The sequence below is a fragment of the Hemicordylus capensis genome, chromosome 1 (genome assembly GCF_027244095.1).
Source record: "Hemicordylus capensis ecotype Gifberg chromosome 1, rHemCap1.1.pri, whole genome shotgun sequence".
Taxonomy (NCBI): domain Eukaryota; kingdom Metazoa; phylum Chordata; class Lepidosauria; order Squamata; family Cordylidae; genus Hemicordylus; species Hemicordylus capensis.
Window position 1 is genome coordinate 458,527,213 of NC_069657.1, and position 17,330 is coordinate 458,544,542.

General features: G+C 61.7%; 2 protein-coding genes across 4 annotated transcripts; one reads left to right on the forward strand and one right to left on the reverse strand.

Annotated features, from left to right (window-relative positions):
• Positions 1-1,147: 1,147 nt before the first annotated feature.
• Positions 1,148-11,667, reverse strand: EIF2B4 (eukaryotic translation initiation factor 2B subunit delta). 2 transcript variants are annotated; one of them, XM_053251191.1, is made up of 10 exons: positions 11,535-11,626; positions 10,639-11,025; positions 9,913-10,004; positions 4,210-4,324; positions 3,967-4,043; positions 3,795-3,897; positions 2,981-3,108; positions 2,174-2,351; positions 1,861-2,041; positions 1,148-1,384 (listed from the first exon to the last, which is right to left on the reverse strand). In XM_053251191.1, the coding sequence occupies exons 1-10, from the start codon at positions 11,580-11,582 to the stop codon at positions 1,182-1,184; spliced, it is 1,512 nt and encodes a 503-aa protein (XP_053107166.1). In that variant the 5' UTR covers positions 11,583-11,626; the 3' UTR covers positions 1,148-1,181. The 2 variants fall into 2 exon arrangements, with proteins under 2 accessions (XP_053107166.1, XP_053107167.1); XM_053251192.1 differs by lacking the exons at positions 1,148-1,384; positions 1,861-2,041; positions 2,174-2,351 and adding an exon at positions 11,185-11,431 and having other exon boundaries at positions 2,667-3,108; positions 10,639-10,721; positions 10,822-11,025; positions 11,535-11,667.
• Positions 11,668-11,672: 5 nt separating this feature from the next.
• Positions 11,673-17,310, forward strand: SNX17 (sorting nexin 17). Of its 2 annotated transcripts, none has more exons than XM_053251195.1 (15): positions 11,673-11,761; positions 14,014-14,088; positions 14,309-14,426; positions 14,517-14,581; positions 14,669-14,779; positions 14,953-15,043; positions 15,133-15,220; positions 15,310-15,379; positions 15,468-15,560; positions 15,648-15,851; positions 16,137-16,259; positions 16,406-16,483; positions 16,568-16,645; positions 16,725-16,772; positions 16,867-17,310. In XM_053251195.1, the coding sequence occupies exons 3-15, from the start codon at positions 14,417-14,419 to the stop codon at positions 16,984-16,986; spliced, it is 1,179 nt and encodes a 392-aa protein (XP_053107170.1). In that variant the 5' UTR covers positions 11,673-11,761; positions 14,014-14,088; positions 14,309-14,416; the 3' UTR covers positions 16,987-17,310. The 2 variants fall into 2 exon arrangements, with proteins under 2 accessions (XP_053107170.1, XP_053107168.1); XM_053251193.1 differs by lacking the exon at positions 11,673-11,761 and adding an exon at positions 11,832-12,778.
• The last annotated feature ends 20 nt before the right edge of the window (positions 17,311-17,330 follow it).

The window sequence follows — 17,330 nt, forward strand, 5'->3', positions numbered from 1 at the left end:
TAGCGGCCACCAAGCAGCAGGCACAGCTGCAACACAGGGGCAGGCAGGCAGGCAGGGAAGGCTAGGAGCCCTCCGAAATGTTTGGCCGCAGTGGTGGGTGGTCACAGATATACTGCTTCTGAGCATGGGAGCTCCACAGCTGCAGGCCCTGACAGATTGCTGGCTGCAGAAGCGCCAAGCCAAACACCATGCTCCTGGAGGGCGGCTGGGTGGGGGGAGGGAGGCTGCTCAGGGTGCAGAGATCCTGGCCGCGCTCGCTCAGCGGCCCTTGCCTCCACGGAAGAGCCCCCGGGGGTCTGGCTCCTCCATAGCTCTGTGTGGTGGTGAAGCCAACAGCTGTGCTCTTTGTGGCCACCCGAGCAGAGCTCCAAAGCGGCCCTAGCTGAAGACCGAGCGTCAGGGCCAGCTGCATTTCAACACCGCGGCAACCCTCCCTCTCCGTCCCTCCCCCAGTCCCCAAACCGACTGCACAGGGGTGACAGGACTGCCTGCAAAGTACGCAAGGGGACCCCCCCACCGTCCTGAAGGCCGACCTGCCCCAGAGTGGCTGCGAGGTGTGAGGCAACCCTCCGCCCTTGAGGGCAGAGCAGTGTCCCTGCGGGAGAGCGGCCCGGCCCGGCCCTGCGCCCTGGAGTGGAGGAAGCAGCCAGGGGGCGAAGCTGGGGAGAGCGGCCCCTCCCCTCCGAGCCCTGGCTGCCCCAGGACCAGCCCCCCTCCTTGCTGGTACGCAGCCTGCCCTCTCCCACTGGGGCCGGCCTCTCTCGCCGAGGTTAGTAGGGCTCGGAGCAGATTCCATCCAGTCCGGGGTCAGCCTGAGCTGCGGGGGCCGCGCCACGTGCCGAAGGGGGCCCCACGGAGGCCGGGGCAGCTCCTCAAGCGTGCGGCCACCAAGGCCCCCTCCGGCCCAGCCGCGGCGCTGGGGAGCCAAGGAGGCCTCTTGGGGCAGGGAAGGGAACCCTCCAGGCCCAAGCCCCACACTCAGGCGGGGGCCCCCCAGGGGCAAGGGGAAGGCCTTCGCTCCCAGCAACGGCCCACGGGCTCTTTGGGGGGCTGCAGTCGCCCGGGTCTCCCAGGACGGGGGGGGGGACGGGGGGACGACAGGGCTCCTCCCAGTGCGCACACACACACACACAGCCGAGCCAGCGAGTGGGGCACACACAGGTTTATTCCCTGCCCTGCCCTCACTGCTCCACGTTCTTGACACGCAGCACCACCGGGACGGAGGTGCAGGGGATCATCCCCAGGTCTGTGATCACCAGATCCACCAGCTCCAGCGGGGTCACGTCGTAGACCAGATTGAGCAGGCGCAGGGAGTGGCTCTCCTGCCAGCCGGCCAGTGGGCTCCCCCCAGGACGATGCGGTCCAAGCAGGTCGTTGGGGTCATCTGTGGGCAAAAGGGAGGAAGGCGAGGCGTGTGGGGCCAAGCAGCGAGGCCAAGGTAGGGCCCTTGGGGCCCCGTTTCCGGCTCCGAGGCCCCAGCAGCCACCCCCTCTCAGAGGCCTGAGGAGCAGCTGCCATGGGCAACCTTTGGCAATGAAGGGCAGGGCCTTCCCTCCACGGCTCCTGCCCCATTGCTCCCCCACACCTTTGCTTGCTGCACCCCTGCCATGGCAATCCCGGGGCGGGGGGGGAGGAAGCAGCAGCAGCAGCAGCAGCGGCAACCCCCCGCCCCGCTGGACAGCCTCACTCCCCTGGCGCTCCTCCCCTGCAAGGCCCTGCTCAGCCTGGGACAAGCTGCCCCCGCCCCCCGGCCCACCTAAGAGAAGGAAGAGCGTCTGACCCCCCTCCCCGGAGGAGAAGGCAGCAGCCGGCTCCCCCCCCGCCCAGCCCCCCGCCCGCCTCGGCAGAGCCACGGCCTACCCAGCTCGTTGGAGACAAAGGAGTCTGTCTGGACCCGCTCACAGAACTTGTAGGTCTCGCAGCAGACCAGGACGGGGACGTTGTGGGCCTTGGAGAGCAGGGCGATTTGGGAGGTGCCCATTCGGGACATCACAGAGCCATTCGCCAAGAGCGCGTGAGCTCCCAGCAGCACTTTGGAGACCTGTCAGGAGTGGCGGGGGGGGCACAAGCTGAGCAGCCGCCCCCCCCCCCCCGCGGCAAGCCAGGCCAGCTGCCCAGGAGGGATGCGGTCGCCTCGGCCCCCGGCCCCTCCCGCCGGCCAGCTCCCACCCACCTCGGGCAGCACGTAGGAGATGGCGTTGATGAGGACGTAGCTGCAGCGGACGCCCTGCTTCACCAGGCGACGCAGCGTCTCCCGGCCCTCCAGCCGCGGCCGGCTGTCCACCACCACCACCCGGAAGGCACGGCCCTTCTCGTGGGCGTCCCGCAGCGTGCGGCTGACCAGGGAGGAGCTGCGGGGCCAGAGGCAGAGAGGAAGGCAGGCGGGAGGGAGGGAGGGAGGGCTGAGGAGGCAGCCACCACACACACCCCCCCCCCGCAGCCGGAAGGGCGCTGGGCCTCGCCGGGGGCTGCAGTCTGCACACTCTGCCCTGGGCGCCTGGATGGAGCCCCTAGACCAGCAGCCGCTCATCCCAAGGAATCCGAGGGGGGGGGCGCGCCCAAGGAGGCACAGGAGCCTCTGCTTCCCAGCAGCAGCTCAGGTGGCTCCTCTCTCCCCTGCCCCCCCTCCTGCGACCCTTGCTGCCTGCAGGGTGGCTGTTCGTCAGGTAGAGCTGCGCAATTCCGCCCAGCTCTACCTGACGAATGGCCAGCCCGCAGGCAGCAAGGGTCGCCGGAGGGGGGGCACCCAGGGGGGCCCCCACCCCACCCCCGGCTCATAGGACCAGCCACAACGGGTGTCGAAAGGAAAGGAAAGGAAAGGAAGAGGGGGTTGTAGGGAGTGAGCTGGTCACAGCCCCAGGCAGGCCCGGCTCAGCTCAGCCTCCCCGGCCCAACTGCCCCCTCCACGGACACGCAGGGGCCTTCTCCCCAGGAGACCTCCCCCCAGGGCCACACCCCCTGCTGCTGCAGCAGCTCCTACCCTCCGTAGACCAGGACGACGTCCCCATCGTGGATCTTCTCAAAGGCCGACTTGGAAATGGCTGCAGCAGCCAGGACAATCTTCTCCCGGATGTACTTGTCAATGGCCTCCTGCAGGCAGCCCTTGGCCTGTGGCGAGAGACAGGCCTGGCCACACTGTGCAGCAGAGCCCCCCCGCCCCCCCGCCAAGCCCCTCCACGGGCAGGGAGGGCCTCCTGCTCAGGGCGGGACGATGCACTGGGCACAACAGGGCCCCCCCCCCCGCCCCACGGCCACCTTTTAGGCCCAGACTCAGACGGCTCAAAGGGCGAGGAGAGAGAACGGCTAACCCAAACGCAGCCACTTGCTTCCATTCTTGCGTGCTGGGTGGCCGACTCGAGCCTCACGATACTAGTTCTGGCTCAAGTCAACGTGCATTAAGCATTCACTCGCCTCCTTGTGAGGAGGAGAGAGGAACGGACAAGCCAGCCCTGCGGGGCCCTCTTAGGGGAGCCAGACGGTGCCCAGCAGGCCAAGGCTTGTCCCCTGGGGAGCTCCCTGGGGGGCCTGCCTAGGCAGACTCCAAGCCAGCCCGGAGGGGGGTCTCCGGAGGCTGGCCGGGGAGGGAGGGCCTCTGGGCAGCCTCTGCCTGCCTGTCCGGCTGCCAACGGCGGAGCAGGGATCGCCGCTCAGTGAGGGCGCCATTCTCGACAGACCCCCAAGCAGGGAGGGGGAGGCTGATGGGCGAGGCACGAAGAGGCCTGGGAGGAGGGGGCGGGGAGGAGGCCCCCCACCAAGGCCTGGGACGCAGCCAAGCCCCAGGCCGCCGAACTGACCTCCTCCTCTCTCATGGAGCCTGGCGAGGCAGCGATCTCCTTCTTGAGGAACTTGATGGCGTTGCCCATGCTGGCGGAGAGGGGCCGGCACTGGGTGAGGAAGCTGCAAGGGAAAGGCGGGCTCAGCTCCGGCCCCCTAACCCTAACCCTAACCCTAACCCTCCCTTCTCACCTGATGTAGGGCTTGAGCTTGTTCACCAGGTCCCGCGAGAGCTCCTCATTGGCTGGGGTGGTGTAGTCTCCAATCACCTGAGGAGGAGGAGGAGGGAGCCGGGTCTCATCTTCCCTTCTTGGGGCCTGGGGACCCCGGAGGCCCCCTGCCCTCCAGGCACTGGCCCGCCCTGGGCCTCCTCGGCCAGGCCCCAGACGGGGAGGCCCAAGGAGGTCCCCCCCCCCCCCCCCCGCGGGCACGAACCTGTCTGAAGACGTGCAAGAGGGAAAGGCAGCGGGCATTGGAGCCATTGACCATCCCTTGGGAGTACTGCAGGCCAAGACGCACCACTGCAGGGTGGATGGCAGTCACGGGAATGCTGTGGGGGCAGGAAGCAGCCTCGGATGGGACGCCCGTCCGGCACCCCTGACTCGTCCCCGTCCCCACCCCCCCGACACACGTGCTCTGGGCACTTTCCGTCACACCATAAAGCAACACCGCGGGGTCTCGCAAGGGGAGTCCGTTGCTCCTGTTCACTCTCATTCTCTGGAGCAGCAAAAGGCAAAACCCCCATGGAAATGGAGAGGTGGGGGGAGTGGGGGCTGTTGAGACTCCAAGGGAGGGAGGGAGGGCAGGGCAGGGTGCAGAGCAGCCCTTGGAGGGCAACAGCTTCCTGTGTTTTTCAAAAGGGGGCAGACAGAGAATCTCCAAAAGCTCCACCCCAGGCCCCCGCCTCGGCAGGCCCCAGCAGCAGTATCCAGAAGAGGCAGCATGCCCAGGTCACTCCTCCCAGAGCAAGAGTCCAGGAGCCAGCCGGATCTAGCCAGGACCCCGAGAGGTTCAATGGGATCACAGGGGCCAGTCAAGGGGATCATGTTCAAGGAGGTCACCCCCTTGGTATCCTTTTGAGGAGACCATGGCCAGCCAGGAGAACAAACAAATGGATCACAGAACAAATCGATCCGAATTTTCACTCGAAGCACAAATGGCCAGGCTCAAACTATCATACTTCAGACACATTACAAGAGCCGGCGTGGTGTAGTGGTTAGAGCGCTGGACTAGGACCAGGGAGACCCGAGTTCAAATCCCCATTCAGCCATGATACTAGCTGGGTGACTCTGGGCCAGTCACTTCTCTCTCAGCCTAATCTACTTCACAGGGTTGTTGTGAAAGAGAAACTCATGTATGTAGTGCACTGCTCTGGGCTCCTTGGAGGAAGAGCGGGATATAAATGTAATAATAATAATAATAATAATAATAATAATAATAATACCCCCCAGTGAGGCACTACCTTGGCGTGGTTGTGGGGCTTGTGTGCTCTGAGGAAGGTGAGAGCTATGCCAGAGGTCCAACCATACTGGACAGGTCTCACCAGAGGAGCCAGACAAAGAGTGCCTCTCCCATCAACAATATGGTGAGACGTAACTTTAATAAATCTATACCGGATCGGTCATCGCCCGGGACAACAAGGACCGCGCCAGGTGCTATAGTCCCTGGACATCTGGTGGCAAGTGGGCAACAGGACTCAGGATCTTTCTTCAGTTGAGCAATCAGGGCTGAAGACAGCAAAGTTACTGGAAGAAACGTCGCTTAACCGGAAAAAATATACAAAAAATACCAACAAGGAAATAATGATCTGTTATTACAAGTCTAGTCCAACTAGAAGAGGTTATTTTAAAAGAATGTACCAAATTTGGAAAGAGAAGCATCCAGATACAGAAATAACAGAACAAAGGCTAGCAGACCAGAGAAGAAACATAATAAGAAATAAAGTATTCACAGGAGTTGAGCTGGAAGAACTGCAAAGAGCAACACAGGCTCAAGATATGGAAGAAGAATTACCACCAATTGAAGAAGTTGCTCAGGCGCAGATGGAGGAGGTGTTGGAAATCGAGGATGCCACTGTTGCTGAACTGTTTCAAAATCAAAACCGGGCAACCTCCCCTTTGCCTTCACCTCAAAAACCCAAATGCCGTTTAACAGAAAAGCAACAAGAACTAAAGCAAAAAATAACTGAGCACATGAACCAAACAACCACCAGGGTTCAACTTCCAGCTCTAAAAACAGTTGCCAAAAAACAACTCGCTCAGGCATTAAAAGATGTCAATGCTGCACTTGCAGAAATAACAACCAAGAATTTGCAAGAAACAAACCAACTAATGTACAGTGCAGCAACAACAACACCACAAGAGCTCGGATATAAGATCAGCGGACCTGTAAAAAAAGAAAGCAGTACAGCACCTAAATGGAAGATTAGATTAGAAAATAAAATCTCCAGGCTTAGATCAGATGCTGGTAAACTGAAAGATATGAAAGACAAGAAGCTGAAGAATGAAAACACCAAACAGTATCTGATCCAAAAATACCACCTAGATTCAAGGAAAATTAGAGAAGTCCTGGAAATAATAAAGCAGCAAATAACTGCAGTGTCAAAGAAGATTAGCAGGTATGAAGCCAGAATTACACGACACAGGCAGAATCTCCAATTCCAGTCGAATCAGAGACATTTCTACCAAAGCATAGACGGAGAAACTGCAAGAAACCTAGAAACACTAAATAAAGAAGAAACAGTGCAATTCTGGGGGAAAGTATGGGACAATCCAATAGATTATAATAAAAAAAGCAGGCTGGATGAAAGAGGTCAAAAAATGTAACCAACAAATGCAAGATCTAATAATAACACCAGAATTAATAAGTGAAAGAGCAAAGAAAATTAAAAATTGGACTGCTCCAGGCGACGATGAACTGCATGGCTTTTGGCTTAAACACCTAACAAGCCTTCATAAACAACTATCAAAACAGTTCAATCACATTTTGCAAGGAGGTGATATTGAACAATGGCTAACAACTGGGAAAACTCATCTCATCATGAAAGACCCAGCAAAAGGTGCAGTTCCAAGTAATTATAGACCGATAACCTGCCTGCCAACCAGGTTCAAATTATTAACTGGAATAATAGCAGATGAAGTGATGCAACACTTATTAATTAACAAACAACTTCCAGTTGAACAGAAAGGAAATTGCCCAAACACCAGAGGCACAAAAGACCAGCTGCTGATTGACAAAATGATTTTAGAAAACTGCAAGAGAAGAAAAACAAATCTAAATGATGCATGGATTGACTACAAGAAAGCCTTCAATTCATTGCCTTACACATGGATACTAAAATGTTTAGAAACAACTGGAGTCAGCAAAAACATTCAGATATTTATAAAAAAAGCAATGAGCATGTGGAGTACACAGTTAACAATCAATGGCGAGACACTTGGACAGGTTAGCATTAGAAGAGGCATTTTCCAAGGGGACTCACTATCCCCTCTATTGTTTGTAATCGCCATGACCCCACTTTCACAAATACTAAACAAAACAGGCCTGGGATACCAAACATCTAAAACATCAAGTCAAATCAACCATCTGCTGTACATGGACAATCTGAAGTTGTATGGAAAGTCCCAGTCAGAAATCGAATCACTGCTAAACACTGTCCGTATATTCAGTAGCGATATAGCAATGGAGTTTGGACTAGACAAGTGTGCTGCATTAATAATGAAGAGAGGGAAAATAACAAAAACAGAAGGAATAGAACTGCCCAATGGAAACAAGATCAAGAACCTGTAAGAGAAAGAACATTACAAATACTTGGGCATTCTCCAGGCTGATAACATCGCACACACTGAAGTTAAAAGAAAAATTGGAAGTGAATACATCAGGAAAGTTAGAAAAATCCTCAAGTCCAAACTCAATGGCGGGAACACCATACAAGCCATAAACACCTGGGCTATACCTGTTACTAGATACACTGCAGGAATAATAGACTGGACCCAGGCAGAGCTAGAGACGCTGGATCGCAAGACCAGGAAAATCATGACCATCAATCATGCTCTGCACCCCCGCAGTGATGTCGATAGGCTATACCTCCCTCGCAGCTCAGGTGGAAGAGGAATGCTGCAAGCCCATCAAACAGTAGAGGAGGAGAAAAGAGGCCTTGAAGAATATATAAAGAACAGTGAAGAAGATGCACTTCAAATGGTCAATAACGCGAAACTATTCAACACCAATGAAATAAAGCAGGCCTACAAGAAAGAACAAGTCAAAAACCGAGCAGAAAAATGGAGAAATAAGCCCCTGCATGGTCAATATTTGCACAATTTAAGTGGAAAATCAGACATCACCAAGACCTGGCAATGGCTTAAGAATGGCAACTTGAAGAAAGAAACAGAGGGTTTGATACTGGCTGCGCAAGAACAGGCACTAAGAACAAATGCAATAAGAGCAAAAGTAGAAATGTCAACAACAAACAGCAAGTGCCGCCTTTGTAAAGAAGCAGATGAAACCGTGGACCACCTAATCAGCTGTTGTAAGAAGATCGCACAGACTGACTACAAACAATGGCATAACAAGGTAGTAGGGATGATACATTGGATCATCTGCAAAAAATACAAGCTACCTGTAGCCAAAACTGGGTGGGACCATAAAATTGAAAAAGTGGTCGAAAATGAAGATGTAAAAATATTATGGGACTTCTGACTACAAACAGACAAACATCTGCCACACAATGCAGCAGATAGAACTGTAGTGGAGAAGAAAGAAAAACAAGTGACAATAATCGACATAGCAATACCAGGGGAAAGCAGAATAGAAGAAAAAGGAATAGAAAAAATCACCAAATACAAAGATCTACAAATTGAAATTGAAAGGCTGTGGCAGAAAAAGACCCAAATAATCCCACTGGTAATTGGCGCCCTGGGTGCAGTCCCAAAAGACCTTGAAGAGCACCTCAACACCAGAGGGGCCACAGAAATCGCCATCAGCCAATTACAAAAAGCAGCTTTACTGGGAACAGCCTATATTCTGCGATGATATCTATAACAACTGACAATAAAATTCAGCCATCCCAGGTCCTTGGGAAGGACTCGATCTCTGGATAAAACAAACCAGTCAGTAACACCTGTCTGACTGTGTAAACAAGGAATAATAATAATAACGCGAAGACCCAGCTCCCCTGAGAAGTCTATCATGCTGGGAAACATTGAAGGAAAGAGAAGAAGAGGACGACCAGCAGCCAGGTGGATGGACTCGATGGCGACAGCCATGAAGGCACCACTGGGAGACCTTCAAGGCCAAGTTGAAGACAGATCATTATCCTGGAGAGAATCTCTCCATGTGGTCACTAAGAGTCAACACCAACTTGCCAGCACTTCATCAATCAACCAATCAGGCACAAGGACGAGTCCCTGCCCCAAGAGGCTTACAATCCAGATACTGACACAAAGGATGCAGCAGAGAAAAGAGATGAAAACTAGGGATGTGCACGAAGTTTCTTTGGCACCGGCGGGGGTAGTCCTTTAAGGGCGGGGGAGGGTGCACTCACCCCTCCCGCCGCATATCCCCCGCTGGCGCTCCGTCACTGTTAAGCCCCTCGGGGCATCAGCGTTCCTCCCAGCCTCCCCGTTTCTGTCACCGGCTGGAAGTGGCCGGAAGAAGCCAGCGTGCGTGCGCCACAGAGAAAAAATAAGATGAGATGAGATGAGATAAGAGGGCTCCCTGTCCCCAAAGGGATCACAGTCCGAAAAGAAACCTAGAAGAGACACCAGCAACAGTCACGGTAGGTCCTGTGACTGACGGGAGGGCCCTTCTTGCAGCCAGACGGGAGGGATCCGGAGCAGGGCTGGGGGCAGCAGCCCCTCCCAGGCATTCAGTGGCCAGGGGGAGAAGGGGGGCGACAGTCAGAGGCCACACGTGCCACTCTGAGGACGCTTTGGGGGGGAAGCCGGTTAGGGGCTGCTTCCGGGGCTGCTTCCTAGAAAAGAGGGGCGATCACGGCCGCAGGGAAGGAGCCAGAAGAGCGGGGAGCTCCATCTCCTACAAGAGCGGGGGGGGGAGCAGCCTCCCAGCTGGCTTCAGGCGGACCCCCCCTGCTGCCCCCTTCCCAGGAGAAAGCCCCTCATCCCTGCAGCAGGTACCCACCTCATCTGCTGGGTCAGCAACTCCTTGCGGCTGTATTGGTGCAGGTGAGAGAAGAGGCTGACCTTGGCCCCGAACTCTGGCCTCAGGGGCACCTGGACAGGGGAAGGAGGAGGACAGGGCTGGAGAAGCAGAGAGGCGCGGGGGGGGGGGGAGCAGAGGCTCTCCAGCTGCTATGGGACTCTGACACCCATTCAGGGATGCTGGGAGTTGTAGTCCAACAGCCGCTGGAGAGCTTCGGGTTGGCCACCCTGGCCCGATGCCTGCACCTCTGGGCTCCCGGCAGTGCCCCCCTCTGGCCTAGAGCAGATGTCTGTCCTGGGGGAGGGGAGCTCATCCAGCACTCTGGATCTGCAAAGGGCTTGCCCAGATGGGGTCTCACTTGCCCCCCCCCCCGACTCAGCCTGTGTGGACTTCAGGGCCAGCCCACCCTCACCTGCCTTTTGCCAGAAAAGGCCCAGGAGGCTGCCAAGGAGACAACCCCCCTCCCGGCCCCCAACAAGCAGCAGCTCGGAAGTCCCAGAGGCCACCAGAAGCGGCTGCCCACAGCGGCCTTGTGGGGCTAGTGGGGGCAGCTGCACAGAGCCCTCCTAGGAGTTGGGCTGGCGCCTGCCCCCTCACCCCACAGGCCTGCAGGCGCTCCACGGGTGGAAGCCACTCTGCCTATGTTCAGAGGCCCCCTCTGCCTCCCGACTCGTGAAGGGCTGCCCCCTGCTGGCGCTCCCCCACCTGCTGGCGCTCCAGCGTCTTGGCCAGCTTCTTCAGCGCCGCCGGGTCGCCCACTTGAACGTGCTCCGGGATCCGCTTCGCCGCTGGAAGGAGAGGAGACGAAGGAAGGCGGGAGGGAGGCAGGGAGGGCGCTCGGGGCCGGCAGGGTCCCTCGTCCTGCCGCCGCCACCCGCAGAGCCGTACCTGGCGGGGCGTCGCTGGGCAGCGGCCGGGGCTTGGCGGAGGCCGGCGCCGGCGGGCCCTGCTCGCCCTTCCGGGCCTGCTTGAGGGCCCGGTCGGCCTCCTGCTTGGCCCGGCGCTCGGCTCGCAGCTCGGCCTTGCTCTTGCCCGGGGGCGCCGCTTGTTGCTCCGGGAGGTCCGGCTTCTCCAGCGCCGTCGGCGTCGCTCCTAGGCGGAGAGGCGGCCGCGTGAGGCGGGGCGCTGCTGGGCTCCCTCCCGGCCCGCTGCGGCGCCCCGAACCCGCCGAGCTTTGGCCCGGCCGGGCAGAGCCGATCGCGGGCGCCGCCGGGCAACCTGCCCCGCCCGCCCCGCCCGCCCATCGGGGACCTGGAGGCGGCGGCGGCGGCGGCCCCGGAGAGCCTGCAGTGCCGAGGGAGGCCGTCGGGGTGGGGGTGGTGGGGGTGGCCTGGAGGGAGGGCGCCGCCGCCGCCGCCGCCGCCATGGTCTTCTTCTTGGCCGCCGCCGCCTCCTCCTGCTCGCGGCGCTGCTGCTTCTGCTGCTGCTGCTTCTTCCTCTTCTCCTTCCGCAGCAGCTGCTTCTCCTCGCGGGACAGCTCCGCGCCGCCGGTCACCGCCTGCCAACCACACCGGGCGTGGGGAGGGGAGCCGTGTCAGCCCAGCCCGGCCCGGCCCCCCGCCCAGCCCGGCCCCCCGCCCCGCGCTTCCCCGGCGCCGCACCTGGCTCCCCTCGGGGCCCAGCGTCGGCTGCTGCACGCGCTCCGCCATCGCTGCTGTCGCCTGCCCGGCCCCGATTCGCCGGCCGCAGCAGCGACCCCTACAGGCGGGCCCCGGCGGGGCGCGGGAGCGAGGGCGGGACTGGCCGCCGGGGTCTCCTCCCCTCCCGCTGGTCCTGCGAAGGCTCAGCGGCACGCCGACGCTCTTGGACTGTGCGCGTCTACTCGGGAGTAAGCCCGCGGGGGCTAGTGGGGGCCCCGCCCACTGGCCGGAGGGGCGCGTGCTGAGGACAGCAGCCCGGCGAGGAGGGGAGCCAGCCGGGGGGAGAACCAGCCCTCTTGCCCGACGGGCTGCCGCCGCCGCCGCCGCTGCCGGGGCGGCTCGGTGGAGGAGGAGGAGGAGGGCGAGGACCGAGGCAAAGCGCGTAGATTCAGGGCCGCTCACGAGCGGAGCCCGGTCCCCACATGATCCAACCCTGCCCAGCCGGTCTGGCTTGACCGGGGTGCCCGGACTGGCGACACGAGGGAGGGCTGGAAGGAAGGTGCCACTGCCCAGCGCTGCAGGGGAGAGAGGGAAGGAGGGAGGGCTGCTGAGTGCCGCCGCCTTCTCTCCCCGGGACGTTGTTGGCAGCGCCCGGCCGGCTTCAGCTCAGAGCGGGGCTGCCACCCCCGCTGCCTTGGCCCAAGCCCGAGACACGCAGGCGCAGGCGCAGTGGGACGCAGCCCCGGGGCCGGCTGAGGCTGCGCATGGTCCACGGGTGAGGGCGGGGCGCTGACCCCCCCCGGAAGAGCCCTGGAGGGGCAGCCCCGCTGCTGGCCGCACGTGCTACTGTCCCGTTCAAGGGACGTACCATTTCACTGGGGGGGGGCAGAGTGGCTTTTCCTGTTGGCAAACTGGGGCTCGCCGGGTTGGAGCTACTGCCGTGCCGGGCCTAAAGAGATTAAGAGGAAGGGCGGAGAAGGACTTCCGGGGGCCCCAGCTCGGCTCTCCTTGCCGCCCCCCGCGTCCAGCCGCACTTGGTCCTTCCCGGGCCGAACCAACCCCCGACAGGGACGGGGAGGAGCGGCTCGAAGGGGCGGGGCTCCGGGCTCGGCTCCCCCCCTCGGCGGCCCCTGCAAAGATGGCTGCGGCTGGCTCCGGCCTCGCGAGTCGCAGGTAGCGGGCGGGCGGCGAAGGCGGCCATGCACTTCTCCATCCCGGAGACGGAGACCCGCGCCTCGGGAGGGGGCAGCTCCGCAGCCTACGTCGTGAGTGTCCGCGGCGAGGAGGCGGGAGTCCCGCTGCTGCTGCTGCTGCCGCTGCCAGGCCGGGTCTGGAGCGGGGAGCGGGGAGCGGCTCAGGATCGCTGGGCGGGCGGCAAGCCCCCCGCCGGGCACCCTGAGGACTAGGCACTTGGCTTGGCTGCTGGGGCCGCGCCTGGCAGCGGGGGCGCAGTGCAGCGCACCAGCCCGGCTGGCGGGGCCGAGGCCGAATCGGCCCCTGGCTCGTGCGGGGAGCAGCCGCCTCTGCTCCGCTCAGAAACTCCGGGCGGCTCCGAAGCAGCTCCCCTGCGGTGCGCGGTGCCCAGGCCCCTGGGGGCGGCCGCCCGGGCTCCGTAGGCACCGGCCCTGCCGTCGGGTCTCTCTCGACGCCGTCGGCCGCTGCCTTCCACGGGCAGGCTCCGGGGCCCCTCGGCGCGACCCCCGGCTGCAGGCTTCCTGGTGGCCTGGCGGCGAAGGGCTGAGCCGCCCCTTCCAGGGCGCTGGCCCAAAGGGCGCTCCTGTGGGGAGAGGCGGCCACCTGGCAGGGTCGCGGCCAGCCCAGCCTGCTGTGCTGCTGCCCCCCCCCGCCCCGCCCTGCCCCACTTCCTGTTTTGGTGGGGCCTGCCTGCCTGTGCCTGCGTGCGGGAGAAGCTGCTTGCAGACTAGCCGCAGCTGGACAGGCTCAGTCGGCCCTTGGAGCTAGGCTGGCGCCCTTGGGAAGGGACAGGCGATGGCCTCCGTCGCCCTCGGGGCTGGAAGGGAGTCGCGCTCAGATCCCCACATCCGGAGTTAAAGGCTTGCATGGAAAGAAACTGCTGAGCGCAGAGAGCCGGCTGGTGCGGGCGCTTCTCTGATGGCCCCAGCGACTTCTCCTTCTCGGGCTTCTCCTCCCCGCTGACTGCGGTTCTCTGGCCTGTGGAGCAGATGGGGCCTGATCCTGCCTGCCGCCGCTGCTGCTAGTGCTCAGCCGGGAGCATCTGGAGCTTGTGGGTGGGAGCAGAGCAGCTGCTGCTGCTGCAGCCTGGCCTGGGATCTCCGCTCCAGAGGAGCTCTCTCTCTCCAGCAAGGAGGAGGAGGCTGGCGGAGGGGGCCCTTTCGCTGCCAGCCAGAGGCCTCTTGCCCCGCTGCCCCTGGGACTGGGAGCAGCCGGCAGGCGCAGGCCTGCTCCTCCTCCTCCTCCTCCTCCCCGCCGGGGCTGTCTGGCTCCTGCCTGAGGCTGCTGCTGCCGCCTTCTCCCGCAGGCCTACAACATCCACGTGAATGGCGTCCTGCACTGCCAGGTGCGATACAGCCAGCTGCTAGGCCTGCATGAGCAGGTGAGGAGACGGGGCGGAGAGGGCCTGTCCGTGGGGGCTCCCTGTGCCAGGGGGCCTCCCTGAAGCGTCGGGGGGGGGGTCATGTGCTGCACCCCATCCCGGAGGACAGGGGAGGGGTCACTGCCTGGAGCGGGCGCAGTTCTCTTGTTCGGGCAGGGAGCGGAGGCCCGGCCGGCTGGCCTGATCCCCAGCGGCCTCTGGGCCCTTCTTCTTCCTGTAGCTCCGGAAGGAATACGGTGCCAACGTGGTCCCAGCCTTCCCCCCCAAGAAGATCTTCACCCTCACCCCGGCCGAGGTGGAGCAGCGGCGGGAGCAGTTGGAGAAGTACATGCAGGCGGGTGAGTCTCTTGCCGCGGGGTGAGGCCGCCCGTCCAGGAGAGGGGGGCTGTTGGGGCTGATGGTGCCCCCTCCCTCTGTGTCTCCCCCAGTGCGCCAGGACCCCTTGCTCGGAGGCAGCGAGATCTTCAACGGCTTTTTGCGCAGAGCTCAGCAGGTGAGGCTGGGGAGGAGCAGCTCGGGGGTCTGTGTGCTCCCCGCTGGCCAGGCGGAGGACCCGCTTCTAATCCTTGTGCACCCCCAGGAGACCCAGCAGATCCCCACGGAGGAGGTGCAGCTGGAAGTGCTGCTGTCCAGCGGGCAGAAGGTGAAGGTCAGCATTCTGACCTCAGACCAGACCGAGGAGGTCCTCGAGGTGAGCGCCTTCTGGGGAGATGGGGTGGGCTTGCCTGCCTTGGTCATCCTCTTGGATGCGGTTGGAGGGGGATTTGGAGGGGAGGGCAGATGTGTGGGCCGCCCCCTCCCGGAAGAGAGCTGCCCTCTCAAGCAGCCGTGGGGGGCGGGAACCTCTCTCCTCCTGGTTCACAGGCCGTGGCCTCGAAGCTGGACTTGCCGGAGGACTTGATTGGCTACTTCCACCTCTTCCTGGTGCTGGAAGCCAAAGACGGAGCCTTTTCCTGTGAGTGCTTCTGGCCTGTGGCAAGGGGGTCCTGGGAGGGAGGGAGGGGGGGGGGGTCCTGCTTGTCACTGAGCTGCCTTCTCTTGCAGTCATCCGGAAACTGCAGGAGTTTGAGCTGCCCTACGTGTCAGTCACCAGCCTCCACAACCCGGAATACAGGATCCTCCTGCGCAAGAGGTGAGGGGGGGGGGGAGAGTGGGAGGGGGCCCCTCTGCAGCCGCCCACTCCTGCTCACTGCCTGTCTCTGCTTCTCCCCCCCACCCCAGCTACTGGGACTCTGCCTATGACGAGGATGTCATGGAGCAGCGCGTTGGGCTGAACCTGTTGTACGCCCAGGTAAGGGGGGGGCGGCGGAGGGAACGGGTGGGGAGGGGGGGCGGGCCAGCAGCACTGCTCCCACTCTCCATGCCCTGCTCCCTCACAGACAGTAGCGGACCTTGAGCGGGGCTGGATCCTTGCCAGCAAAGAGCAGCACCGTCAGCTGAAGTCCCTGCAGGAGAAGGTCTCCAAGAAGGAAGTGAGTAGCACCTGCCAAAAAAAGCCACACTGGGGGCAGCCAGTGGAGCCCCCTCCCCAACTCTCCCTCTCTCCGTCCACACCACAGTTTATCCGCTTGGCCCAGACCCTCAAGTATTACGGCTATCTCAAGTTTGACCCCTGTGTCACCGACTTCCCTGAAAAGGGCTGCCACGTCCTCGTTGGGGCTGGGAACAGCGAGCTCAACTTCCAGGTCAAGCTGCCAAATGACCAGGTCAAGGAGGGCAGCTTCAAGGTGACCCGCATGCGCTGCTGGCGAGTCACATCCTCGGTGAGTGGAGAGGGGGCCTCCCCCTCCTCAAAGCAGCGTCTCCCCCCGCCAGCTTCCAGCATCGGAACCATCCCTGGGGGGGAAGGGAAGGGGAGGCCTCACTTGCCACTGGTCCCCTCCCCGACCTGCCCCCGGATGGCCCTCGGAGGCCCTGCTGGGGCTTTGACTGGGCAGAGCTCCAGAAGCACCCTCCCCGAGACCCTGCTGAGTGGGGGGCTGCCAGTGAGCAGCAGACCCCAGAGCAGGCGCTGAGCAAGGTTCAGGCTGGGCCCTGCTCTCTTCCAGGTCCCCTTGCACAATGGGACATCCGGCCCGACCACCGGCAAGCCAGAGGTGAAGCTGGAGCTGGCCTTTGAGTACCTGATGAGCAAGGACCGCCTGCAGTGGGTCACCATCACCAGCCCACAGGTAGCCCAGCTGAGCGGAGGGAGCCCTTGGGCCCTGCCGCTCTCCCAGGGGGTGGGGGGGGCAGGACTTGCTTTTGCTTGGGCTCCTTGCTCTTGGGGCCTGGGCAGGCCACTGAGGCCCTCTCCCCTCCCTCCCTCCCCCCCCAGGCAATCATGCTGAGTATCTGCCTGCAGTCCATGGTGGATGAGCTGATGGTGAAGAAAGCAGGAGGCAGCATCCGCAAGGTGAGCGGGCAGCTCCTCAGGGGAGGCCTGGGCGCCTCTTGGGGAGGGCTGCCCTCACAGACGACGCCCCTCTTCCTTCCCCAGAAGTCCCGTGGCCGGCGAGCCAACCTCACACTGCAGCGCTCAGACAGCCAGCAAGCAGTCAAGTCGCCCCCTCTTCTGGTAGGCAGGCCTTGCTCTCGGCCCCACCCCGCCCCGCATGTGTGTGGGGGGCTTCTGACCGTCTTTCCTGTCCTGGCAGGATTCCCCGGACTGCAGCAGCCGGGATTGCGTGGTGGCAAAGGTCTCGGTGAGTGACTGCCTGCCACCTCGTGCTTGTGGGGAGGGGGCTGCATCTCCTCCAGGGCTCCACTGACGCCTCCCCCCCCCCGCTTTCCACCCAGAGCAAGCTAGGCTCCGTCAGCCTGCGGGCCATCAGCCATTCCGGCTCTTCTGCCGACATTGGCACTGACGACTTCCATGGGAACTACGCCTTCGAGGGCATTGGCGACGAGGACCTCTAGGCCGGCCTGCTCCTCCTCCTCCTCCTCCTCTTCTCTGTGGAATGTATGGGTGGATCTCGACCACGTGCCCCCCCCCCGGCTGCCTCCTGCTCCTCCTGTGCCCAGCGGGGGAGGCGGCAGGTGCCTGGCCAGCTGCTTCTGCTCCATGCACACCACCGTAGGGTCGTGGCCAGTGCTGCTTCGAGAGCCAAGGCGGCAGCTCTGGGGCCGGCCAGGCTGCCACGTAGCTGCTAGGCTTGTAGTCTCCTCTCTCTCTCTCTCTCGGTTTACAGAGGAACATTAACGAATGTTTGTGGCAATGATTAAAGAGCTCATCATTGGGAAGTGTGAGGCCTTCAGCTGTC

Excerpts from the sequence above, each read along its gene's own strand:
- EIF2B4 (XM_053251191.1), bottom strand. The coding sequence starts at position 11,582 with ATGGCGGAGCGCGTGCAGCAGCCGACGCTGGGCCCCGAGGGGAGCCAG. Across the intron at positions 2,352-2,980 it reads GTCGTCCTGGTCTACGGAGG|CTCCTCCCTGGTCAGCCGCA; the intron begins GTAGGAGCTGCT and ends CTGGCCCCGCAG. Across the intron at positions 1,385-1,860 it reads CTTTGTCTCCAACGAGCTGG|ATGACCCCAACGACCTGCTT; the intron begins GTAGGCCGTGGC and ends TTTTGCCCACAG.
- SNX17 (XM_053251193.1), top strand. The coding sequence starts at position 12,713 with ATGCACTTCTCCATCCCGGAGACGGAGACCCGCGCCTCGGGAGGGGGC. Across the intron at positions 12,779-14,013 it reads GCAGCTCCGCAGCCTACGTC|GCCTACAACATCCACGTGAA; the intron begins GTGAGTGTCCGC and ends CTTCTCCCGCAG. Across the intron at positions 16,773-16,866 it reads GCGTGGTGGCAAAGGTCTCG|AGCAAGCTAGGCTCCGTCAG; the intron begins GTGAGTGACTGC and ends CTTTCCACCCAG.